The 26,796-nt window shown below is 43.9% G+C and overlaps 1 protein-coding gene across 1 annotated transcript in view; it reads right to left on the reverse strand.

The window, feature by feature from the left end:
- Positions 1–26,796, reverse strand: part of DOCK5 (dedicator of cytokinesis 5) — a 134,047-nt gene that overhangs the window by 93,737 nt on the left and 13,514 nt on the right. Inside the window, exon 2 of the mRNA XM_032795300.2 lies at positions 9,653–9,736. Coding sequence (XP_032651191.1) covers positions 9,653–9,736 — 84 coding nt within the window. The remainder of the gene's footprint in view (positions 1–9,652; positions 9,737–26,796) is intronic.

The following is a 26,796-nucleotide window of genomic DNA, read 5'->3' on the forward strand; positions in this document are numbered from 1 at the left end:
TCTGAGAGAAGGGAAAAAAACACCAACAAATCATTTGCCCTAGATAGAGATATTATTCCTATTTACTGCCTTTGTGACAAGCTCCAGGGAAGTATCAGTTACAGAGTAATAGCTGTGGTTCTTGCAGACCAGAAGTCTTATCACTTTTAGAAGAACATTTCTTCCCTCTTTAGAACTTGGGGTTCAGCCAACGTTTTAATTTCAAGGTGACTGGAAGGCAAGTGTATGAATGAATGAGTGTATTTTGTCCTGCCGCTCTCAAGTGAGCCTTACTTAGCAAGTGGGAAATTTAAATCACTGCAGAGGAAGGACAGTCTTGTGGTTAAGATACAGGCCTGAGACTCAGGAGATTTGAGTTCTATTCCCAGCTCTAACACAGATGTCTTGGGCAAATCATTTCACACTGTGTGCCTGTTCCCCAGCTGGAAAGACTAGTCTCCCACCCTTTGTCTTGTCTATTTATGGCGATCGCCAGAAGCTAATGTAATAAAAACAACAACAGTGTCCTTTCAACTACAGAACCAGGTTTATTTTAAACATTGACCTGCAAACATTGTCTCCAGCTTCACATTTCTGCAATATGATGGGCAAATTTGCCTTTTTTCATAATGCTACTTTACTCCTAAAATAACTATTCCAAAGGTCAAAAGATTCTGCTTCCTCAGCTCTCATCTTTACTAACTTCCTGGCACACAGCTCTTCGGCATTTTGTTTTGTTTTGGTTGTTGCTTGCACTAACATGTAAAAGTTACATACAAATGTTGCTATTGTTTCTTAGGGGAGCTGGAGCAGTATTTATTATCTACAGGGCATGAGTGGTGCTCAGAGGCATCAGGGCAGACAAAGTCATTGCCCCATGGAGCTTACACTCCAATATACGTACAGATAACCCAGCCAGCAAAGAGCTCAACAAGCAGGTGGGGGATTAGTAGGTGACAAAATAAAGGGAAGAGGGTCGAAAAGCATTTGTGGAAGTATTTTTATATTTGGCAGAGACAGGTCTCAGCCAAAATCCTGGATGTGCTCACCCTGCCCCCACATCCAAACTTTAGAGAAGTCCAGATTTTGCAAATCTGGCCCATTTCTCTAGTAATTGTAAAATCAGTCAAGTTCGGTTACAAAAATCCTCTGTATTCCAGAAGATCTGGGGGTGTGGGGCAAGGTACCATGCTTTCCACTGGATAAAAACAGGATGATACATTAAACATGGTCCAATGGATAAAGTACTGGATTGGGAATGAGGAGATTTAGATTCTAGTCTTAGCTTCATCAATAATTAACTGAACAGCCTAGTGCGAGCTATTTATGGCCTGAGCCAAAGCCCAGTGAACTCAGTGAGACTCTTTCCAGCAACTCTGGTTTGCTCTGGCTCAAATCCTTAACCCCTTCATGTCTCAGTTTCCCCATCTGTACAACGAACTTAGTGATATTAAGCCACCTTCTAAAGCACTTTGATATCATGGAATGAAAGGGCTGTGTTACATATAATTATTATATAAAGAGATATTTCAGCACTTCTTCATGCTCTCCACTCATCCTTGGAACCAATGCATCCTCTGATCTTTTCAGAATTCTGTTCTAACTTTCAATAACATTACTCAAAAGACCAGGTGGGTGAGGTAATATCTTATTGGACCAACTTCTGTTGGTGAGAGCACCAAGCTTTTGAGTCACACAGAGCTCTTCTTCGGGCCTGGGAAAGGAACTTCCAGCATCACAGCAAAATGCCAGGTGTCTCCAGGGCCGGTGCAAGGAAGTTTTGCGCCCTAGGCGAAACTTCCACCTTGCGCCACCCCCACCCAGCTAACCCCGCCCCCCCTGCAGCAGCTAACCCAGCTCCCCACTCATGGGATCCCCCCCCCCCTGCAGCAGCTACCCCCCTCTCAGTAACCCTTTTGGGCCCAAGAGAGACCCCCTACTCTGTAGCAACTAACCCCATTCCCACTGGGGGAAGATCTTCCCCTGCCGGCAGCTAACCCTGCCTGGGGAGACTCCCGCCCCCTGCGGCAGCTAACAACCGCCCCTCCGTGGCAGCTAACACCGCCTCGAGTAGCCCATCGCAAGCTACCTCTGCTAAAACACCGCCAGCACGCTCTTGTCCTCCCCCTCCATGCTCTTGCGGCGGCTGATTGGAGGAGACTTTAGAAAGGGTGCTGTCGTGCTCAGTCGAGGAGGCAGAGGCGGAGGTGATCTGTGGCCGGGGAGCAGTTCCCCTGTGCGCCCCCCACCCTCCCCATTACTGCGAGGCAACCCCTCCCCACGACTACCCCCCCCGCCCCAGCTCACCTCCACTCCACTTCCTCGCCTGAGTGGGCTTTTAGGCGCCCCAGGCAGCCACCTAGTTTGCCTAAATGGTTGCACCGGCCCTGGGTGTCTCTAATATCATGGGATCAACACGGCTACAATGACACTGCATAAAATAACTTTACTCATCATTTGCAGTGAACAAGTGCTCGTGGCAATGGTCATTTTAGCTGTTTCTTTTCTTCTTTTTTTTTTCAAATACAAGTCTAGAAGCTTCAGACAAATGGTAGAGTAGTTAAGTGTTTCCCTCAAGTTTATTCCCTTTGCAAGGATGACAGTGGATAAATTTTAGGATGAAAAGGAGGATTTTCATGCCAGAACTAAAGGGAAAGGAGAGAACATCAGTCTCTTTCTCTCTCTCTCTCTCACACACACACACACACACACACACACGTTCTCTGCCCGAACATTTGTTATTCATTTGGATAGTTGTATTTGACTAAGATAAAAATACTTTTATATAAAGAGAGTGCCTTTTCTCCTGAAAACTGATAAAGGACCCTATAATAAAATGAGATATATTGGACTCATGTCATCCACCATTGAAATGCAGCCACCCCTGGGGTGTGAGAGGGCAGCTGTTACATGGTATTGCTGTGTGCTATTTAACAGTTTATGACAGAAGCTGAAAAGGATACGAAAATGCCACAGGAAAATGTAAGGAGGTAGAATGTTGAAATTTGCAGGATACAGAGGTTAACTTACAAAAAGTGCCATGAGATTTTTTTTTTTTTTTAACTCTCATCTAAAAGTTTGTTTTAGTTTGCTGTTGTAAGTTTAGGTTTATTTGTGTAACAGTAGCACTTAAGAGATCCTAAACAGGACTGGAACTCAGTTGTGCTATACATATACAGACATTGCCACAAAGAGCTTACAAACTACACAAGCGAAGCAGACAAAGTCAGGGGGAGGGGCAGAAACGTATTACTATGCCCATTTTGCAGATGGGGAACTGAAGCCCACAGAGTAAGTGGCTCACCCCAGGTTACACAGAGGCACTGGGACTGAGTTGGGAATAGAACCCAGAACTCCTCAGTCCCTGTTCATTTCCTTTTGCACAAGGCCATCCTTTTTTTTCACTGCAGTGCACCACACTGCGAGCCACTGCACTGCAGTGAAAAGGGGATTCCTCCATTCACCTGTGGCAATCAAAGCAATGTCTGAGACAGAAGCAGATAGTACAATATAATTTGCACCTGTATGAAACCTCCTTGGCCAGCTCTCCAAAGCTGAGCGCTCTTTCCCCTTCTATCCCTGTTTTTGCCATTTTCTACAGCTGGTAAAAGTTACGGGCTAGAAAACGAGATTCCAAACAGGACTGGAATTTGCACCCCCTTAGGACAGATTCCAAGAGCTAAAGTGAAATCTAACTCTGAGGAAGTCTGCAAAAGTTCTACAGGCACAGTTCACCCAGGGGGCAGCGTTAGGATGCACACGCAAAGTGGTGTCTTTTTATTGCTATTTGGTGGATTATTCAGCATAAAGCACATCTCCCCAATTATAAACAGCTACCAGCCAACATTTGGCAAACAACAGGCTGGGTTTCGCCTGGTCTTGTTATCGGGGGAGCAGGTTGTCCAACAAAAAGAGCACGCACACTTGTGCAGCCAGATCACCCAGACGAAACAATGAAGAAAAAATCTTATTTCATGATTTACAATGGAGTGCCAAATCCGAGACCCCCAGACTGTCTAAGCAGCACATTTCAAAAATGACAGCACGTGCGTTTCCTTTAAAAGGGAGGAAAATTCTAAGGATACTGGCTCTGACCAGATGTTTCATGTTTAATGAATAAACCATCCTGTGCTAAGTCCAGCTTATAGGCAGAGCAAGGCACAACAGAAGGTCTTTTAAGATTCTTTTCAACGAAGGCAACGAAACAACCACTGTCAATGATTTAGACTCATTTATGCAGAGGATCTGCCCTGACTGCAACCAACTGTGTAGCTTCACCAGGGCAAACCTCTAGTGTAGATGACCCAAGGTGCTATAAACCAGAGTTTGCATTTCAGTTTCAATAAATAGTGTCCTACCTACATAAGGGGATTGTGTAACCCACTGGTAACGGCGCATTGCAGGTTCCCCTCTGTGCTGATCCAGTCTGCTACAGCTCCTCCCTAGACAGTCTGGGCCCCTTAGCTCAAGTTGTAGCAGCTCATACCATACTATCAGCTCTCAAGATCCCTGGTTCAAATCCCAGTATATCTGCCAAGATAGTGACCATCACTTTTGCACTGGTGTGCTACCCTGATGCTTGTGACTGGATAAAACTCCCACCATGGACAAGGCCACAACCTAGTCTCGCAATCTGAGATGGTATTACTCTGACCTTCCAGCTGGATTCTACCACTGTAGGAAAAGGGAACCGTTCACAATAACTCAGGCCTGCTCACTAGGGCCATAATCGGGACTTCTAAATCGTTATTTCATACACCATTTAGTAAAGGGGAAAAGGACACAAACCACAGAGCTGGACTATAAGGACCTCATTTAAAGGTCAGTGATGTCAACAGGGGACTTTCTATCAACTCCAATGGACTTTGGCTCCTGGATTCAGTGTTTCCAAGGCCAGAAGGGACTGCTGTGATCATCTGCCTGACCTCCTGCATAGGACAGGCCACAGAACTTCCTCACAACAACTCCTGGACCATGTATTTAGAAAAGCATCCAATCTGGATTTTAAAAATAATGCAGACTCCACCATGACTCTTGGTACGTTGTTCCAAAGAAAGACACCCATCCAGAATGGCGGATAGCCTGGCGAAACCACACAGGACTCTGCCTAATTCAGAGCAGGGAGTTAAACCAGGCTTTCCTGCATCCCAGGTAAGTGTCCAAACCACCGGGCTATTCTGGGGTCCTACATGCAGATCCTAAAGGCACGAATGGCACTAAACAAGTGGAGATAGGCCAGGGATTTTGCTTTACCATCCAGACAGGGGGCTGGGATTAGCTTGGGTTTATGCCAACTTCCAGGGGAGTCCTACCTACAATTTAACACTGCCCTCTCGCACAAGAAAATGCTGAGGGAGGGAAATCACACTGTAACTACACTACCTTAGGCAGGCCTGCTGATAGAAATTCCAGGCCCCATGGCCAGGGCTGTCCCTGGTGAGGGAAAGGCCGGGGGCAGCAGTGATGAATCCATCACTTCAGGGACAGCCCATGCCGGACCTGGGATCCCTCAAAGCATGGGGCCCGGAGCAGTCTCACGCTCCTAGGCGCCCTGCGGCTCACCTGGGCGATTTAATAGGGCCTGGGCTCTCAGCTGCTGCTGCTACCAAAGCACCCGGTCCCCTGGGCAACTGCCCCCTTCCCCTCAACCCCCGCGCATCGGTGGATCTGACCTTAGGTTTTACCTATTACTCTAATACCCTGACCTTCCTTTAGGGTCAATTGTTCCTTGAGGCAATTCCCAGTGCAGGGAATTTTACAGGGAATTGGTATGTCCCAGCTAGAGATTCTGGCCCATTTGAGTTTCCATCCTCTTTTTTTTTTTTAAATTACTGGCAATGACTTGTCTTTTATGGGTGAAATTCACCCCAAGGCAGACATCCTTCACAAGGCCTTAAACACCATATAGCCTTCTCGAGCAGAGTTTAATAAGCAAGGCCTTATTGTATAGGCAGGGGTGGCTCCAGACCCCAGCACGCCAAGCGCGTGCTTGGGGCAGCATGCCCTGGGGAGCGCTCTGCCGGTCACTGGGAGGGCGACAGGCGGCTCCAGTGGACCTCCCACAGGCGTGCCTGCGGAGGGTCCACTGGTCCCGTGGCTTTGGCGGAGCCGCGGGACCAGTGGACCCTCTGCAGGCAAGCCTGCGGGAGGTCCACAGGAGCCGCAGGACCGGCGACCGGCAGAGCACCCCCTGTGGCATGCAGCCATGCTTGGGGCAGCGAAATGTCTAGAACCGCCCCTGTGTATAGGCCCTCTGCACAGGGCAAATAGCACATAGGCCTTCTGGTCTTAGATAATCACCCTCTAGTTCATTTCATAGCTCCCTGTCTTTTCATGGGCCTCCTCCAATCTAGACTTGCTTAGCTCTGTCAGTGTTATGACTTGGGAGCTCTCCCGCCAGCTGAGATTAAGATAACATTTATTGTTATACAAAGAAGCCAAGTGCAGGCTTCAACCTTTCTGTCTCGCAGCTGAGGAACAAACTGTGCATTTCTGCTCTTTCTGACGGAGCGGAGCCAGATGCATAGAGAATAGAAAGAGCTTTCAAGCTCCGGTTGCCCAATACACCAAGACTCCTTCACTGCATACGGAGGAGGAGAGAATACAGCCCTGCTCCAATCGCCTAAACTAGGAGTGGGGGAACCAACATTAGGAGTAAATAGAAGGCATGTTTCTAGATGTGAGAAGGAGGAGAAAGACAACTGCAGGTAAAATTGCCCTGTGTACATCCTGGTAACTCAGTATAAGTCCTCACTAGGGCTGGCTGGAAAACAAGATTCCCATTTCATGAAAAATGCCAGGGTTTCCACATTTGTTTCCATTCCGAAGTAGAGCAAAACAAAGATTTTTTTTTTAAAAAAATTTTGTGCATGCAAAAAAACTAGGATCCAGGGATTCAAACTTGAGTCTCCCAAATCTCTGGTGAATGCCATAACCAGCAGCCTGCAGAGACTGTCTCTGACTCTCTCAATCTCTGGTGTTGGAGCTGTTCCACTTTGTATAAATAATTAAATATTCATTGGGCCAGAAAAAGAAACTGACTCTAGTCTAGGGGTAGGGCCCTCAACTGGGATGTGGGAAAGCCAGGTTCATGTCACTTCTCTGCATGATTCAGAGCAACCCCTCAGATGGAAACTGGAGGTGTAACTAATATGCCCCAGAGAAAAAACTTTATAGGGCAGAGCTTCTTTTCTGGGGAAGCCATCAACCTAGTAAAATAGAACTTGAGACTTGTGCACCTATATAAAGCCAGTGATTTTCAGACCAAAAAAAAAAAAAAAAAGCCTTTGTTAAGGTAGAGTTCAGCTTGTACAGAGGCAGCATTAACACAGGAGGAATAAAGACATTTCTTGCAGGAACGCTGTTTTTCTCAAAAGAACAACCCATACACATCTGGAAACCAAGACACACAAAGCTGAGGTCACGAGAGAAAGGAAATACAGACTTGCAAGAGTGTCCACAGCAAAAGAAAAAAGAAAATTTGGAGTTTCTATGTTGAAACCTCTTTTGGGGGGGGGGGGGGGCGGAAATAGCTGAAGGCAGGAGCAGGTACCCACATCTGTAAGAGAATTCCCCAAGGAGCCACCTGCACCCCTTTTTTTTGGGGGGGGGGGAACCTTTATAATTCACAAATGCCTAGCCTGACTTCCCTCCGTCTTTCCAATAAAATTATTATTTGTGTTCCCATAGCACCTAGCAGCACCAGTCATGGATCAGGATCCCGTTGTGCAAGATACTGTACAAAAGCAGAATAAAAAGCCCTATTGCAAAGAACTTGCAATACACTCAGTTTAAATTCCTAATTGCGCAGTTTCAGGCAGACGGCAGACAACATGAAGACTAATTTACTCTACTTAACGTCTCTGTTAACAGCTGGCTAAGGAGAAAACTGAACAACCATGTAAAAATGCTATTTTTTTTCTAAGTTCAGGATACACCCAGCTTCACAAAAAAAGGCTGTTCTTAGCTTTAAGCCTCTCTCCTCTTTGCAAAATTGGCTCATATGTTGGCTCTATTGCTTATTAAACGCTCTCTCACAAACACACTCCTCCATTACCACACACATCACTGTAAACATATCCATCAGCAGTATAATCTGCTTTGACATGTAAGATCAGGCTGGCTGGCTGGCTCCAGTGTCAAGGTCAAAGAGAAGTGGAAGGAGACCAACTCACTAACAGCAAATTGCTAAGCAAGCAACTTGCCCTGCTCAATGGAGATACCAAAGTGGGGGGAGTTGTACATATTCTCACCCTCCCCCCCAATAGATGCAATTTGCGGAAGTCTGATGACAATTTATATTCACAAAAGGCCTTTTGGCTTTTGGAGAGAACAGAGATATCATGAAATGGAGATATAGGTAGTGTACTCTTCACAGGATATAGCTGGCTCTATTCTGTTCCCAGCAGAGAAATATTAGACAGTCCAGTTTAACAGCTAAGTATTATAAGATCTAAGTATTAATTTTCATTTGCACCATTTTTAAAGCAGTTTTAATAGCTAGTGATGTGCTATACAGAACATCCTTGTACTTAAGAGACAAATACCCAGCAAGTATTGCATAATAACACAAGGAGCTCAGATGCTATGGTGATAGGAATCATAAAATAACTACAGGAGCGACTCTCAACCCATTTACCATTGTGGATTGCATCTGCAGCTCTCTGTGTGCAGTGTGAATACAGCCCACCTAATATATATACTACCTGTATGGCCCTGAGGATGTCACATGGGCCGAGCTGTGTGCTGATTGGGCCGCAAGTGGCTCCATAAAGTGACAAATATATTCTGGGCTCCTGGAACTCTTCTCCCTCGAGATGTCTCAGTTCAGTTTACAAATCAAAAAATGGTGATTTTTTCTAACTGGCAGATCTGAAAAGAGCACCTTGGGTATGAAAATCCATGACATCATCCCACTGATAAGAAAGATCCTGTGGCTGGAACTAAGGCTTGTCTACACAGGACGTTACTGAGCGGCAAGCCAGGGTGTGAATTTACAGCACACTCGGTTGCCATTTAGTAATGTCCCATGTAGATAAGGCCTTAGTTTGTTGATGTCTGAGGCAGAACAGAATCCACCTTGCATTCATAGTCACTAGCTCTCCAGGAACCAAATATTTAAATTCTTTGCATGTGTCAATATGGCAGGCAGATGCAACTCAGAGAGAGATAGGGAAACATGATTCAGAGTAAGAAAGTGACATTATTACACAGGAACTCTCTCAAACATCACCACATATTACACACACAGACATTTAATTTAGAGAAATATGTAGCACATGAAGAATGCTCACATGCCAAAACGAGTAATACGCCTTGTATTTCTTGAGTTGAGAATAACTTCAACTCCTTCAAAACTAGAAACAAGCCTGAGACAAGCTTCTTCAGATTGGGAAAGTCTGGATGCAAACTTCAAAACTGTCCCATCTTTTTAATGGGCCGAACACCACCAGACTAACTGGAAGTTTGGATCTGGATCCAAGTTTTGTATCCTACTAGAGCTGGTCAGAAAGTGGTAAATACTTTCCACAAACAATTTCAGAAGCAACAAAACAAAATCATTTTCCCTAAACTTTTCACTGAAATATTTTAATTTTGGGGGATATAATTTTAAAAAACTTGTTTCAGAGATTTAAACTTTTACCATATAGAAAGGTGGTGGTCTGGGACTTACCTTCATACATCTCCAAAATGTGAACCGTATCACCAACCTGCAAGGAGAGCTCCACATCTTGGACAGCCTCGTAATTGTAGATTGCTAGAAGTGAGGGAGAGAGATGAAAAAATATAATCACGCGGGAAGTGAAGGGGAGCCAGAGAGTATGAAGATAATCAGATGTTGCAACCTGATGTCTTGCAACTGGCCAAACCCTTTGGAAGAGCATTGCAAATGATTTTACTGACTAGTAGCTATTCGGAGCGTAAACAGACTGGGAATGTGCATATCATATCTCCCTCTTGCAGCAGGTCCACTCAAGAATAAGAACATACTAACATCTTAGCAACTACCTGGAGTGGCAGAGCTCTGTGCTGTGATGCTAAAGGTCCTGCGTTCAAACCCTGCTAATGACCCAAGCAGGGGAAGGGAAGTCATTACACAAGCATTGATCCTGGGCCAATTATACGACAAATGCCCTTATTTACTAACCCTTCAGAAAGCGGATGGGAGAGCCATTTTGTCAAGCACACGCTAAGATGAACATTTTCCATTTCATTTCCAATGCTCCATATTTGTTGCCTGGGCCTGCTGCCGCAGAGCGTAGCTGCTACTCAGTGATCTGGCACATCTATGGCATAAGTGAGTGTTGCTGGTGTCTTGAGTAGGGAACATGTTAACAAGCAAGCTTGTGATTCACCATGAGCTACATCTCTAACTAAAGCAATGTCAATGCAAATACTGTCACTGAGTTTCAATGGGAACAGGATCAAACCCCAAGCCGGCAGTGCCTACACGAGTTTTGCTCTGCAACCTTCTAGAGTTAGCATAGTACTTGGGAACAGCCGTCATAATGGGCACTGAGGCCTTGTCTAGACTAGAAAGTTGCACTGTTGTAACTTGAATTGGCTTTTAACTGCACAAATAGCCTTTTACATCATTTTAAACTACACTAGTTTAAATTCACACCTTAAGGTATACCAGTGAAGCTCTCTCATTTGTCTAAGACTTTAAACTCAGAGCAGCGAAGGCATATTTAGATTTCAGTTGTCTCTTGGCTAGCTACTCCCTAAGGAACTGCAGAGGTGAAGTACAGAAGCAGTGGGAGGGAAGTACACTGCATTTTTAAGGAGGGACATTAACCTGGCAAATGTTACCAGCTGACTCTAGCAAAGTGGCTCCTACTTCAGAGGGTTTGCATGTGAAGGGCGCCCTTTGAACATAATTAAAAAAAAAAAGTCTTCAATTGCTGCATCAGGAAATTCACAACATCAAATGCCTATTATTTCCGTCCGGGCGAAGTATATTACTTCCTGGCTTGGAGCCAATATAAACAAATGACTGTGGCTTACCACACCGGAAATCATATCACATATTAACTTTCTTTAAAATACCGTAGAGCTACAAATAATGCAGCAATGAGTGGGCAGGTTATGTGAATTTCCTGCAGCCCCTAAAATAGGCATTTGTCCATAAACACTTATTTTCTTATGCTGCTTTGTTAGTGTTGATCGATACTGGGCCAAACTCAGACCGGGTGTAACTCCAATGACTGCATTATTGGGGTAGATTTTCAACTGACTGAGATTCCCCCCCCCTCGCCAAGAATCATAGATACAAAGGACAGAAGGAACCACTGTGATCATCCAGTCTGATCTCCAACTTTCTAATTACACAAAACCAAACAGCCGAGCCCTACCCCTTCCCTGAGGCCCCGCCCCTGCCCCTCCCCTGCCCTGAGGCCCCACCCCCACTCACTACATTCCCCCTCCCCCAGTGGCTTGCTCTCCCCCACCCTCACTCACTATAACTGGGCTGGAGTAGGGTGTTGGGGTGCAGAAGGGGGATGAGGGCTCTAAATGGGGGTGCAGGTTCTGAGGCAGGGCCAGAAATGAGGGGTTCAGGGTGCAGGAGGGGGGACCGGGCTGATAGACCAAGTACTTCTGAAAGTTTTCATAAAAGTACCATATACTACCCTGACTAAAGGAACTGCCTGCAGTCATGCTATCATTGCAGGAAATCTGTCAGACCACTAAAGCTAGGAAGGCTTGGGCCAGGCCATTACTTGGATGGGACAGCTCCAAAGCACCCCAAGGTGCAGCAGGAAGTGGTGCAGATGATTCAGGTGAATAGAATTCTTGCCCATGAGTCACTTCTGGACAGACATCCCAGTAGGCAGTGCTAAGGGGCACAGGGCTACTGGAGGTGCAATTCTTCAGATGTGATGTAAAATCAAACAGTCTGTGCTCATTAATAATCCCATAGCGCTTTCACAAAATTAAAAGATTAAACCCAGGCATCCTGGTCAAATTCTAACTTGCCTAATTATATTCTACCAGCTGAAATTGCTCCTGTGGTTTAATTGGATGTTACTTCGCTCTCTGTCTTAAAACACTGTTTAATGTCGTGCAATGTTCCACCTCAAAGGTGGCTGCTTTTCAGTGAAGGGGGTGAAGTGACCGCTGCATATAGCTGTTAAGTACTCTGGGCTTCTGTGAAACGAAAAAGCACAATATAAACGCAAGTCATCATTTCTCCATAAGAAACTGCTTTAGCTTCCAACAAAAAAGAGTCAGAGATGTTGAGCGTGTAACAGAGGTGGGCGGGCTCTACACAATCCTCCTTTCTAAGATTTGGTTTAAATTAAGTTTCAGCATTAAAGAGCATACCACAATGTGTGTGTCAGGAGAGGACAGCAAGACTCCTTCCATACAGGGGAAATGTTTCAGACCCCCACAGGTAATAGCCTTGAGCAGAAGAAACATACTTCCGTCATTATTCATCAAAGATATACAGTATCTTGTTTTGCTCGATTGAATTAAACAAGAACACAGAGTCACTGTATATAAAATCTCCTACTCAACTCTTACGTGCAAAGTTACGAAAGACAAATTGCTGGTATATTTTCCCTGGGAGCTTTACTGTTTGCTACTGGGCCATCTTATTCCTTGGAGCCAGCTGCATCCAAGACAGCTTAAATAGCTATAGATGGCCTGTCTGGACTTTTTATTGTGTGTGTTTAAACTGACCTTTTGGGGCTTAAAAGAAAAAGTCATCTGCACCCACCAAATAAACATGTTCCTGGCATGAAGATATAAAAATCCTTCATGTACAACTTAAAAGTATATCAGCTTTTGCCCCCCGAACTGCAGTAATATTTGAAGTTAAATTTGCTTTTCTTATGAGTAAGCCTCAGTTGCGTTCTTTCCTCTATGGAACTTGGAAGCTTAGAAGAGCTGTTCTTTTCCTTTATTTTCTCTAATGAAAATGGTTGTGCAAAACTAACCTTGAAGTCCAGAAAATTTCATCTGAGCTGAGAGAGACAGAAGGAAAAGTATTAGCCATTAGAGAGAGAGAAATTTGGCTTCTTCTAACAATCACATTCTTTGAGCATAATTATTAGCAATGCATCACTTTGTCTCATTTACATGAGAATAAGAACGTCACCAGATTTGATTAACATCAGGTAAATTTAAGACAATACTTTTTCAGCAATGTGTAGCCAGCCTGGGGAATTCATTAACAGGGAAGGTCAAAGGGGCAAACACTGCATCTGGATTTAAGAGGACAATGAATAATTTTATGACCAACAGCAGCAACTGTAGTTATAAAGACTAAGATAAAGGGAGCTAAATCTCATGCTTCAGGGCAAAAGCTGATTCCTTGCAGGCATCAGGAAGGAATTCCATTTCCCACAAACACAGCATTGCACAACTAGCTAGATGCTGTGTGCAGAGATTAGGGGTTGCTTTTTTCTGAAGTGTCATACTCTGATCAACCCTGGAGACAGGATACAGGAGTTATCCATGCAGTGGAAGGAGATAGCCAGTATTTATCCAGGGCTCTTCAAGGTATCCAGGCCCGCCCTGAATTGTAGCCACAAACGAGTGGGAAGTCAGTGTAGTCTACAGGGAGTGCACACTCGGCAAGGGCTGGTACATAGTGGTGTTACAACTGGGCAGGAATGGTATATTTGAGGTGAGGAGCAGGTCTGGTTTTACTCATATGCTCCATTGTGTGTGTGGGTCACAAGATGAAACATAGTACTGTACATTCCTGATCTCCGAAGCACCAGAGAGTGGGACTTGAAAGATCAGGTGTCACCAGTGCCACACATGCAGCAGAAAAAACTCAAAGAAGAACACAGACACACGAACTCAAAACCCACAAGACCTCACTTTCTACTAGACTCTGTCCAAGAGGTCTGGAGACTTAATTTGCCACACTAACACCACAACCATTTGCAAATCACTGGGCCTGACCTTGCTTCCACTAAAATCAACTGGAACTTTGTCTTTGCTTACAGCAAGAGCAGGATGAGGATCATTGGGTCAATTCCATATATGCCATATCACCAATATTAATTTACCGAAAAGGTGACAATCCAGTCAACAGTAAGGCCACATATTAACGGGCTTTTCACCAATGAGTGGTATGTGCCTAGACAAGTAAATACTTTGTCTTTCTACAGTGCCTTTCACATGAGAATCTCAACACACTTTACAAAGGTGGGTGTTAGTTTTCTCTTCTACAGATGGGGAAATTGAGCCAGGGCAGTTGAAGGATATGGACAACTGATCTGTAGCAGAGCTGCAAAAGAAAACCAGGACTCTTAACTCATGGTCCTGTTTTAACCACTAAACCAACAACAATGCCTCTCACCCACAGTGGATAAAATGTTCCTAAAGCAACTAAATTTAGCCAAAGCATCTGGAAATAAGATTTATGGAGGCACAAACTTTCACATATCCTTCTGTGTATAACCCAAAACAGAACAAAACAACCTCGTTATCCAATAATTTGATTAAGCATGTTTAAACTGTAGATTACTTGGCTGCAAAATGCAACCACTGCAGGGTCCATTATCTCTCATTTAGGTCAAAATATCCAGCCCTCCCTCCCTCCCACCCCCTTCAAGAGCACATGATAACACCTTCCAAACAACACATCCCTCTTCTCAGAAGGCGTTTCTGCCCTAACCACTATCTCATAAGAGAAGGCAGAGCCTTGCTTTCTCTGAACAAAGAATCACATTCAGTGACTTTGCGCTGAGCAGCCCTAGTCTCATTACATCTTTCAACCGAAGAGTCATGAACTATTGTCTGGAAAGAGAACTATGTGCTTTATGCTGCAGTGACCATGTAGCTAGAGTTGGCATTTGCATTGGGGAGACCCATTTGGAGAGCACTTGGTATGCTGTCTGTTGCCAAGATGGAGCCAACAAACAGTGGCTTCATTTAAAAAAATAAGGAACTGCCCAAGGAGCCCATTCTTAATAGGGACAAAGCCTTTTTGATGTTTGGAAGAAAATCTTTTGAAATTGCCCAGACGTTTATGGCTGGGGGGAAAAAACAGATGAAGAGCATAATTAAGAGTTGTGTCTCAGATTTTTTTAAAAATTGTGGTTTGGCATCATGGAATAAATACATCAGCTGGGTTTTTATCCTAAAATGATCAGCCATGCAATAGTTAACAATACTGACGTTCAAGGCCCCAATTCAGCAAAGTAGTTCAGCATTTGCTTAACTTTAAACAAGTGGTTCCATTGACTTGAACTGGACTACTCACATACTTAAACACTTTGCCCAACTGCCACCGTTAAGTTTCAGAGTTAAACTGCTGAGCTAAAAGGAAACAGTTTACACCAGTCTCAGACTTATTGTTTCAGGTTGGCTTTAGACTCAGAAAAAACATTGCATGTGTTACACTTGCATCACATTTGGAAGGTTTTCTGCATAATTTTATGGACCAAAACAACAATAAATTCTAGATTTTGAAGCTAGGGGTGATTCTGTGGCAAATTCTATACTGCGGAATCAGGGAGCACACCAGACCTTACATAACAGCATCTGCTCGGAAACCAAGAACAACTCAGGACCTGATCCCGAGCCCACTGATGTTCATGGGAGCCTTTCCATTGATTTCAATTAACTATAATCAGGCCCTCTGAGGTGGGTAGCTGAGTTGACTCAAAACTGAATATGCAGGAAAAAGTAATATAGTCTCCATCTTTCCATGTCCAAAATATTCACACTCGTTATCTCTCCTCTCATTTATTTATTGTCAAGTGTTTATTTGCATTACCTTAGTGCCTAGGAGACCTAGTCATGGACCCAGACCCTACTGTGCCAGGTGCTGTACAAACACAGAACAAAAAGACAGTCCCTGTTAATGCTATGGTTGCTTACTGAAAACAGTTGGGTCAGATTTTGATCTCACTTGCATTGATATTAATCTGGAGTACCGCCACTGACTTTGCTGGAGTCTACATATTTACCTTGATGTCAATGGGAGCAGAGTGTGGGCCATGAGGTGTAATTCTGCTATTATTGGACCAGGGCCGGCTCCAGGGGTTTTGCCGCCCCAAGCAGCCAAAAAAACAAAAGCCGTGATCGCAATCTGCAGCAATTCAGTGGGAGATCCTTCACTCCAACCGGGAGTGAGGAAACCTCCGCCAAATTGCCACCAAATACTTGAAAGTGCCACCCCGCTCCGGAGTGGCCGTCCCAAGCACCTGCTTGATAAGCCTGGAGCCAGCCCTGGACTGGACACTCCAAAGCTCACGTTGCTTTCAACAGTTTGTGTGACATTTATGAATATAGTTACAGTTAGCACTGTGATCAAATCAGAGAGAATTCTTTAAATCCCTCCTATTCTGCCCCTAAATGCATGTTTTAAGCAGCTCAAGGGCCTGTCCAGACAAAGGAACTTTACAATCACAGCCCCTTTCTCTCCCCCGCACAACTATGCCACGAGAACAGAGCGCCAAGAGAATCCATTGTAGGGAAACAGCCAAAAAACAAAACCACAAGTATAGACAGTAATTACTGTAACTGCACTTACACTGGATGAAATCCTGGCCCCACTGAAATTCCCACTGACTTCATTGGAGCCAGAATTTCACCCACTAACTACAGAGTTGAATAATTTCAGAGATCAGAAGGTTTATGATCATTTAGGCTGATCTCCTGCATAACACAAGCCAGAAAAGAAGCATCTGAAGAACTGCCCACGAAAGCTTATGCCCAAATAAATCTGTTAGTCTTTAAGGTGCCACCAGACTCCTTGTTGTTTTTGTGGATACAGACTAACCCGGCTACCCCTCTGATACAAGCCAGAGAGTTTCACCCAGTAATTCCAACTACCCCCCACCGACACAGCTTGCTGTTGGGTTTAAATTTTTGCTGGTATAATGTGCACAGTAATTGCTTATATTATTTTCTTGCATTCTAACTTATGTGTATCATAATGATGCACAAAAGTCATACTACCTAGCTGCAAGTGTGTGTGTTTTATTTGTGTGTTTTATTTTACATATATGTAATATGGAAAAACAATTATAGCTTTATGTACTACTTTATCAGGTTCTCCACTTCCTTTTTTTATTTGCACTCTAAAAAACCAATAGGGATTTTAAACTTAGTCAAAATAATTTCTCCACATTGGCGCACTCAGCTCATGCCTGGAGTAACAGGGCACGTGCCAGCCAAAAGGGAAATACACTGAGGCCTGATCTACACTTCAAAGTTTTGCTAGCATAGCTATGCTGGCCAGGAGTATAAAAAAAATTATCCTCAACCAACACAGCTATGCTGGCAAAAGACCCAGTGCAAACATAGTTATACCAGCAGAGAAGTGCTTTTGGTGGGTGTAGGTTATTTTGTTTGGGCAAAAGAATTATTTTGCTGGTAAAATCTTTATCTCCACTAGCAGGGTTTGCCGGTATTGCTATACTGTCAAATCCTTTCTAATGTAGAGAAGGCTTATGTTAGGCATGCGTGGAAGCCTGCACACGTCCCACATACCCTATGCTGGGCTCAAGCTTCTTCTTCTTCTTTCATATGGCTTGGGTAGGTAGCAATGACTAACAATTTATATCTAGGTTTGATAGCCAGCACATTGCCACAGCAGTGAGTTGGTGAAGGTCCTTCAAGCCCAAACGAAGGGGACACTTGGGCATGACGTGCTCCATCGTTTGTGCCTGGTGATGACAGTTGCATGCAGGTGCTTGCCTCATTTTCCATTTAAAGAGGGTCTGTCCACATCTCCCATGAGATGCTCTGATGCAACTCAATCCACACCAGTCTTACTGACATGCATCAAAGCCCAGTGGTTCCATGGCAGGGTCAACGACAAGCTGTTTGCTTTGAGCAGTCGAAACGCTCCATGTGACTTTCCATTGAGCCTCAGCATCGAAATTGAGGGCAAGGGTCTTGATGCGGTTCCATAGAGGGTTGCAGGATTTTAATCCTGTCTTTGGCAGGTACTGCAGGTCATCGTGCAGCAGTATCCTCGTGTCTGCACTGACATGGTCAAGAAAGCGAGTTGTCTGAGCAGCCCTTCTAATCTGCGGAGGCTGGATGTGCAAAAGGCCCATCATGGGGCTCCAGCCCACAGGCCCTACGAACCGCAACAACTGGCTTGGTATATTCCACAGCTGAATACTGTGCACCTGTGGGGTCTCACAGCCATCACACTTAACTCAATAACGCTATGCGCATAGAGTCAGGGATGCTCAAATCGACTCTGGTCGACTGGCTCCCTGGCTCGAGCCAGTGCTACTAATAAATAATTCTTCACACTCATGGGAGAGATTTTCAAAGGTACTGACAGCTGTTGGGTACCCAACTCCCACTGAAAGTGAACAAGAGTTGGCGGCCTAACTCCCATTTGAGTCTTTGAAAAGCTCCCCCTACCTAGCTAATGATCTCAAATTTATTTCGAAAGGATAGCAACTATCACTGTAGCCATTCAACACATGGGAAATGGAGACACAGAGTAGGGGAAGTGACATGCCAAAGGCACACAGCAAGTTAGTGGCAGAACCAGGGGCGGCTCCAGGCACCAGTGCCCCAAGCGTGTGCCTGGGGCGGGAAGCCGCAAGGGGCAGCCTGCCGGTTGCCATGAGGGCGGCAGTCAGGTTGCCTTCAGCGGCATGCCTGCGGGAGGTTCACCGGTCCCGCGGTTTTGGCGGTAGTTACACTGAAGGCGCAGGACCAGCGGACCTCCCGCAGGCATGGCACCAAATCCGCATTACCAGAGGCGATCCCGCAGGCATGCCACCTAATCCGCATTACCAGAGGATCTCCCGCAGGCATGGCACCAAATCCACACTACCAGCAGACCTCTCGCAGGTGTGCCGCCGAAAGCCGCCTGACTGCCATGCTTGGGGCGGCAAAATACATAGAGCCACCCCTGGGCAGAACTGGGAATAGAACCCACAGACCAGGACAGCATAAGCTTGTCAGTTTCCAAGGGGACTAAATCAATTGACAATATTTCTATTTATTTTTAAGGGCAGCTGATCTGGAGGGCTTCACAGAATCAACACTGGAACAAAATCATAAATTGCATCTCTGAAATTTGAGGGTGTTCAAATTCCAAATCAAATAATAACTACTCTGGATATTCTTGATACAAGATCAGTCAGACTCCAGTAAAGAGGCACTGTGGTCCCTCAACTTTTGTTCCTGATACATTACCAGTCCTCCTCATGTGCCCTGCATTCAACATGAATTGTGCCTGTGTTTTGAATAGAGAACAAACAAATAAAGAGGGAAGATAGGAATATCCTGGAATATCCGTCTCAGTGAAAAGCAGTTTCTAAGGCCATTGACTATTTCAGTTCTGGTCAATGCCAATAAATTATTACCACCACCTGATAATCATTCAGTGCCTATGAGCTGGTGATCTCAGCCCAGTTGTCAATGGATGCTGACATCTGCCTCACAACTGATGCCCCTCTGGCAGTCTCAGCAGCAAGCAGAAGGTGAGACTGGGTCTATGAGACTGAAGTCTCCTTTTCACTCCTAGAGGTGGTCGCTTCAGGGCAGGATTGAGACACATTGACAGGAGGGTGTACAGCAGCATGCCCTGTCACTGTCCACAGAATGCCTGTTCTGAGGATAAACAAAGGACTTTAGACCCTATGACTATCAAGCTGGCGTCTTTTATTAGCTCCAAATTCACAAAAGAATCTACATGCCACATATGTTCTTTATTCACTTATCATCAGAGGCATCTGATTCCTCTCTCATCCCTGACATAGTGAACTTCCCTGCAAACAGGACACGAGACCTGACTGTCCCCTCTGGACAGCTTTCACTCTCATCTACAGTCTAGGCATGGCACCTAGATCCCAGAGTGACAGGTGGTTTATAAAACTGATTAGGTAAAAGTGTGCTATTGTGTTTGCAAGGTGCTCCCCCCTCCTCTCCCGCAAATGCCCTGCAGGGCTATTTACTGCTTAGATTTCAAAGAGGTGAAAGACCCAACTTGAAAGGTATTAATCTCTCAAAAATATGTTAAATCCTAGTGATTTACTTTAGCTCAGTGATTCTAATCCACAATATGATCTCTCTTCCACCGCCACATGATCATGGAAATCAGCAGGAGTTTTGCCAATGTCTTTAACGGAATCAGACTCTGGCTTCTGGTCAATTTCTCTACCTAGCTTGCTGTTGCGCAAACTCTTATGGACAGTGCCAAAGAGAATGTCAATGCCTACCCAGAATACCAGTTTTTAAAGTTACCCGAAAGAACCCCACGTGGCCCTATTTTGTCAGAATGATGGAGAGAAGTATCCTGAGATTCCAGGAGTTGATTGGCATTAATGCCCCACTGCTTTGGACATCCGTCAGCTTTTTACACCTGTGCAAAGTGGAAGCGTGCCACCACTGGATCGGAATGACAGTTTTCATACCCACAATGCACATGACTACACTAAGTGTAAGGCAATGAAGAACGAGGCTTTAGGTACTACAAACCTAGGACCTGATTCTCATTTACACTGAGGCCGCTTTACGCAACTCTGGTAAATTACATTTACACTCACTTTGAGACCCCTTTACGTTGCCCGAGTGGTGTAAACCAGGTTTAGTGTAAATAAGAATTAGGTCCCTAATATTTAAACCATCCCAACAGCAGATAAAACCCTTTCAGAACAAGATAGTTGATATTTATATCTACATTTACTGCCTGGCAGAAGTATTAGAGTTACACGAGACAAGCACGAAGTACTGAGTTTAAAAGTACCAATATAGGATCGTTACAGAAAGATTAAAGTTAAGGTTGTCATGAACAGAAAACTTTTATCTCAATTTTATCTGAACCATTTGTTCCAGCTTTTTGCACAGTTAGCACTTTCCCTTTCAGATTGAGATCAGTTTTCTTTGCAACAATGGTTCCTAAGATTAGAAAGTGGGAAAGGACATAAATAAAGAACAACGTCCCACGTAGTCTGCAGAAGAATTATTACATCTTTAGAAAAGTTTTGAGTGAGTTCTTGGACACATTTCTAAAACCTTTAACAGATTACTTAAGTAAATTATATTTTTTAAAAGCACTTAATCTTAAATATGTGCAAATCAGCTTTCTCAATACAGTATGCATCATACCAGAAAGATACTTTTATCACTTAAACTGGAAGTGCGTATTGCATTTGGGATGTACCCAAACCAAAGCTCTGGATTTGAACATCTTCAGTCTTTGGAGCTGACCAAGAACTGGCCACCTAGAAAGTTATCTAGCAGTTCATTTTTATTTTTCAGTTCTATTAATGCAGGTTTCCCAGCAAAGGCACAGATACCGTTAAAATATTTTAGGCATCTCAGCCATAAATTAAAATCAGTGGATCTAAAAATGCAGTCTTTGTTCTGTCAGTAAAAGAATAAGTGTGTTTATGGTTTTGGATTAAATCATTTATAAATTTAGCTGAGATTGTAGTTTAATGTGTTTGCTTAAAAAGGATATTTTCCTAGGGAATTTTAACTAAAAGAAACGTCAAATTAAACACTTGGACAATAAGGGGATGATTCTCAAATAACTAATTCTTTGGTAGGACTATGGGTTTCACGCTCATGTGTAGAACTGGTTTATTAAACTTTTCAGATTTTGAAATGAGATCAAATTTTGAAATTAGAAAAAAAATTACATTTTCCCAACCTCCCCCTCCTCCCACTTTTGACCCATCATGGAACCACTTGAAATTTTAATTAAAAAAAAGGGGGACATTTTTGTTTGTTTTTATAATAAATGCATGATTTTTTTTCCAACCAGCACCATTCGTGTGTTTCCTGAAGATCCCAGTATAAGAAATTAACATACACTAGTTTTATTCCCAGCCCTGTCACTTTTGCATGCTTTTCTGAATCAGCAGTGTGGTGATTTTTAGTTATTGAATGGTTCTAATTTAAAAACAAAATGCTAGATGAAGGCCTGTGTTGTCCTACAGGTATAATTCAGAAAGTAGGATACTAGGCAAACCTTTTCTAGCATAGAGTAGGCCTAAGTTTCTCTGCCTCTCAGTCTCTCATCTGTACAATGGGGACAGAAGACTTCTGTTCCTGACAAGAGTGCTGTGAGAATAAATATCATAGAATCACAGGACTAGAAGAGACTGCGAGAGGTCATCTAGTCCACTCCCCTGTGCTCATGGCAGGACTAAGTATTATCTAGACCACTCCAGACAGGTGTTTGCCTAATCTGCTCTTAAAAATCTCCAACAACAGAGATTCCACAACCTCCCTGGGCAATTTATTCCAGTGTCTAACCACTTTGATCATTAGAAAGTTTTTCCTAATGTCCAACCTAAACCGCCCTTGCTGCAATTTAAGCCTATTGCTTCTTGTCCAGTCCTCAGAGGTTAAGAAGAACCATTTTTCTCTCCCCTCCTTGTAACAACCTTTTATGTTATTCAAAACTGTTATATCCCCTCTCAGTCTTCTGTTTTCTAGATAATCTTCCCTCACAGGTCATGTTTTCTAGACCTTTACTCGTTTTTGTTGCTCTTCTTTGGACTTTCTCCAATCTGTTCACATCTTTCCTGAAATGTGTCACCCAGAACTGGACACAATACTCCAGTTGAGGCCTAATCAGCACAGAGTAGAGCCGAAGAATTATTTCTTGTGTCCTGCTTACAACACTCCTGCTAATACGTCCCAGAATGATGCTTCCTTATTTTGCAACACTATTGACTCATATGTATCTTGTGATTCACTATGACCCCCAGATCCCTTTCCACAGTACTCCTTCCCAGGCAGTCATTTCCCATTTTGTATGTGTGCAGCTGATTGTTCCTTTCTAAGTGGATTACTTTGTATTTGTCCATATTGAATTTCATCCCACTTAGTTCACACCATTTTCCAGTTTGTCCAGATCACTTTGAATTTTAATCCTACCCTCCAAAGCACTTGTAACCCCTCGCAGCTTGATATCGTCTGCAAACTTTATAAGTGTATATTAAAGACTGTGAGGCACTGAAGATAATAAGGACACTATTAGGCTAAGACAGTGACACACACAGAGATCATGCTTCCTGTTATACGCAGTCAGTGGTTTGTCGTCTATCCCAAAAAATCTCAACAAAAGCAGAACTACCTACTTCTTACTGAGTACAGTAAGAATTCTGCTTTTGGTGATTACCAGGTGGAAATTAACTAAATAGCAAGAGAAATTAAGCGTTTGACCCTGTTCACGTCCTTAATATACTTCAAAAACACATTATAATAAAAAGAATAAATCATAAATGGGAGACGGAGGATTTGCCCACACATCTCCCCTTAAAAGGTTTACATCTGGGAGATCTGACTATTGTTTTGTTACTTGAGAAACATAATACAGTAGAACCTCAGAGTTGAGAACACCAGAGTTACGAACTCACCGGTCAACCACACACCTCGTTTGGAATCGAAGTATGCAATGAGGCAGCAGGAGAAACACAGACACATGCAAAACAAACACAGTACAGTACTGTGTTAAACATAAAACTACTAAAAACATAAATGGAAAATTTAAAAAAAATTGACAAAGGAAGAAAACTGTTTCTCTGTTTGTTTAATTTAAATTAAGATAATTAAAAGCATTTTTCTTCCGCATACTAAAGGTTCAAAAGCTGTATTAAGTCAATGTTCAGTTTTAACCTGTTGAAACGACCACCATAATGTTTTGTTCAAAGTTATGAACACTTCAGAGTTACAAACCACCTCCGTTCTCAAGGCATTCGTAACTGAGGTTCTACTGCATTTGAGAAACCAGAATCAAACAGAGGTCTTGGATGCAGTTACTTTGCGGCGCCTCCTACTGGTTGAACAACTGCTTTATTCCTATGCACAAATGTCTAGGTAGAGGGTTCTCAACCTTCTTCTGATCACACGCCATCTTAGCATTTTATTCTTGGAGTCTCCCCGCACAACACACGCGTGCACACATACACTCACTCAGCTTTGGACCAGTTATCCAACCAAGCATGTTGAACTTCACCAAGTGAACTTTAACACAATACTAACTGTTGAAAACCAAATTAAAGAAAAATAAGACCTCAGAGATAAAATGCTCTGTGTCCAGCAGTGAAGAATCAGACCCTTCATAGTTTTTCCGGTTTAAAAGTTGTTTTGTATTGCTGTCAGCGTGGCAACCAATCGGCGTGACTCGTAATGCAGTTGGAGGAAAGAGCGTGTGCGGTTGTATTGTTCCACTGATATGTGCAAAGATGGTCACTTCTTCAGTGGTGTTTGTTTTTAAGAAGTTTTAGCAAACATAAAACTTTTTTTTTTAATTTCAATGAAAACAGTTTTGATCTGGAGTTAAAATATTTCCCTGGGCATTGATTCCAACCCAAACATTGCAACAGCAGGCTGGCATGAGAGAACCAGGAAGTGAAACTGACTATATTTCTATTTTCAAAGTGAAGTGACGTAAATAAGCAGCACACAGGGTTCACTGGCATCATGAAAAACTAAGGACCTAAGTTTTCAAAATTGCTGAGCACGTAACACTCCAATTAAAGTCAAAGACAGGTGCTCAGAGTCTCTGAAAATCGGGACCTAAGTATTAAAATTCAAGCAGCAATAATATCAGTTGTTAACAACAGGGAAGGAATTTAAACATTTTTAATTGTAACCTAACTCAGCCTCTCTTACAATGCTGAAGTCTAAACTGTTTAATACTAATAAACACAATGAAAGTCTGTCTCAAACTGAAACAATTAATTAAAACGGATGACTGTACATGTTTTTTCTTTCCCTTCACTGCCACGATACTGGGCAAGAATGTGGTAAGCCTCCACAATCCAATGTTGCTACTAGCTGGCAGAGAAGAAAATGGGTTCAACTGTTAACTCATCACAAGCTGAAGTCCATCATTGGCTATGCTTTTCCACATTTTGCCATGGACACCCCAAGCAGATCAAGAATTAATTGGTTGTCAGCAAATGAATACAAAATAACTGTGTATCAGACTATACTTCAGAGCTCTGCTTAGTCTTAACTAATGGATACAAGTATGAGACTAAAACCTCTTGTACACGAAGAACTCTATTGCTATTATTTTTTTTCTATTGCAGCGGTGCCAAGTGACCTCAGTGCTAGACCAGGTGACCACTGCGCTAGGTGCTGCACAAACATAACCAAACAAAAAGATAATCCCTGCCTCAAAGGGCTTACAAACAAAGTAGACTGCAATGCTAGTAAAAGAGTAATGCAATAGGTACTAAGACTACTATATATTGCCTATTTTGACCTACTGCCATGGCGTATGTGTAACCCCCCTGGGTGTGGTGCTCTGTCCCATCTAGTGGCACCAAGATCACTTAACGAGAGAGATAAAATGAGTCTGTTCTACAGCCTGAGCTAACAACCAATTGGCTTTTAGCTGCTGCTGTAGAGCAGGGGTGGCCAACCTGAGCCTGAGAAAGAACTAGAATTTACCAATGTATATTGCAAAGAGCCACAGTAATACGTCAGCAGCCTCCCAGCAGCTCCCCATCCTGCTCCCAGCACCTACCACCTACTGGTAGCCCCGCCGATCAGCACCTTCCCCTCCCTCCCTGCACCTCCCGATCAGCTGTTTTGTGGCATGCAGGGGGGGGGGGGGGGGGGGGAAGGACCTGTGGGAGCCAGGGTTGAGGCAGTGAGCACCCCCTGGCACATTGGAAAGTTAGCACCTGTAGCTCCAGCCCCAGAGCCGGTGCCTGTACAAGGAGACGCATATTAACTTCTGAAGAGCTGCATGTGGCTCCAGAGCCACAGATTGGCCACTCCTGTTGTAGGGGCTCATGCACTAAGGTCCAGAGGTCCCAGGTTCAATCCCGCCCGTCGCCAACCAGGATCTGTCAGCGTTACATATGCAACACCCATGAAAGGGACATAGGATGACCAGACAGCAAATGTTAAAAATCACGATGGGGTGGGGGGTAATAGGAGCCTATATAAGAAAAAGACCCCAAAATCAGGACTGTCCCTATAAAATCAGGACAGCTGGTCACCCTAAAGGGACATGATGTCATGCCATCAGGACATGATCAGCCAGTGAGAGTTCTGGTGACATACTGACTGTAATATGACATGCTGCTGGAGAGCTTGGGGGGGGGGGGGGACAAGTTTCTGTGAAACCATGCAGTTCTCATTGCTGTCCACTCCTCCAGTTGCAAGTAAGCCCTGCTGAGACAATCTTCCTAATACATAGTGATAGCTAACAAACTCAGCTATTTGTCTTAGGGTATGGCTACACTTGAAACTTCAAAGCGCTGTCGCAGCGAGTGTGGTCCCAGCGCTGCACGTACTCCACATCCTGATGGGGTTTAGCTTGCCGCGCTCCCAGCACTGCGGCACTCTTTACACTGGTGCTTTACAGCGCTGTATCTTGCAGCGCTCAGGGGTGTGTTTTTTTTCACACCCCTGAGCGAGAAAGTTGCAGCGCTGTAAAGCGCCAGTGTAGCCAAGGCCTTAGTTTACCCCCAGACCCAAACAATCTGTAACAGAAGTAATAATTTGGCCATGCGGAGGGGATTGAAAGCAATTTAGGAAAAGAAAAGAGAGCACAATAACCCTCTGGAAGGAAAGAAGCTGGGAAAGAAAAGACCCCTCTGCAGCTTTGCACTTGAAATTACAGTTTAGGCAGCTAGAAGGAACATCTAAAACAGAGTCTACAAGCAAACAGCACAGGAGAACACAGAGCAAGGGTCGTGGTCCTCCCAGATGTTGGATCCGAGGCTATGGCTGGGATTTGAAAGGATCCAAAAGGGGAGTTAAGGCCTCGAACTCCCACTGGATTGGTGCCTAATCTCCTTCAGCACCTTTGAAAATCTCAACCTAAATGCCCAAATCTGCAATTGCTCCATGAGTGAAACCACCCTTGAAAATCAGTGGTTCACAGTGGCAGTTCCG

Source organism: Chelonoidis abingdonii, chromosome 2, assembly GCF_003597395.2.
Source record: "Chelonoidis abingdonii isolate Lonesome George chromosome 2, CheloAbing_2.0, whole genome shotgun sequence".
In the NCBI taxonomy this organism is placed as follows: Eukaryota; Metazoa; Chordata; order Testudines; family Testudinidae; genus Chelonoidis; species Chelonoidis abingdonii.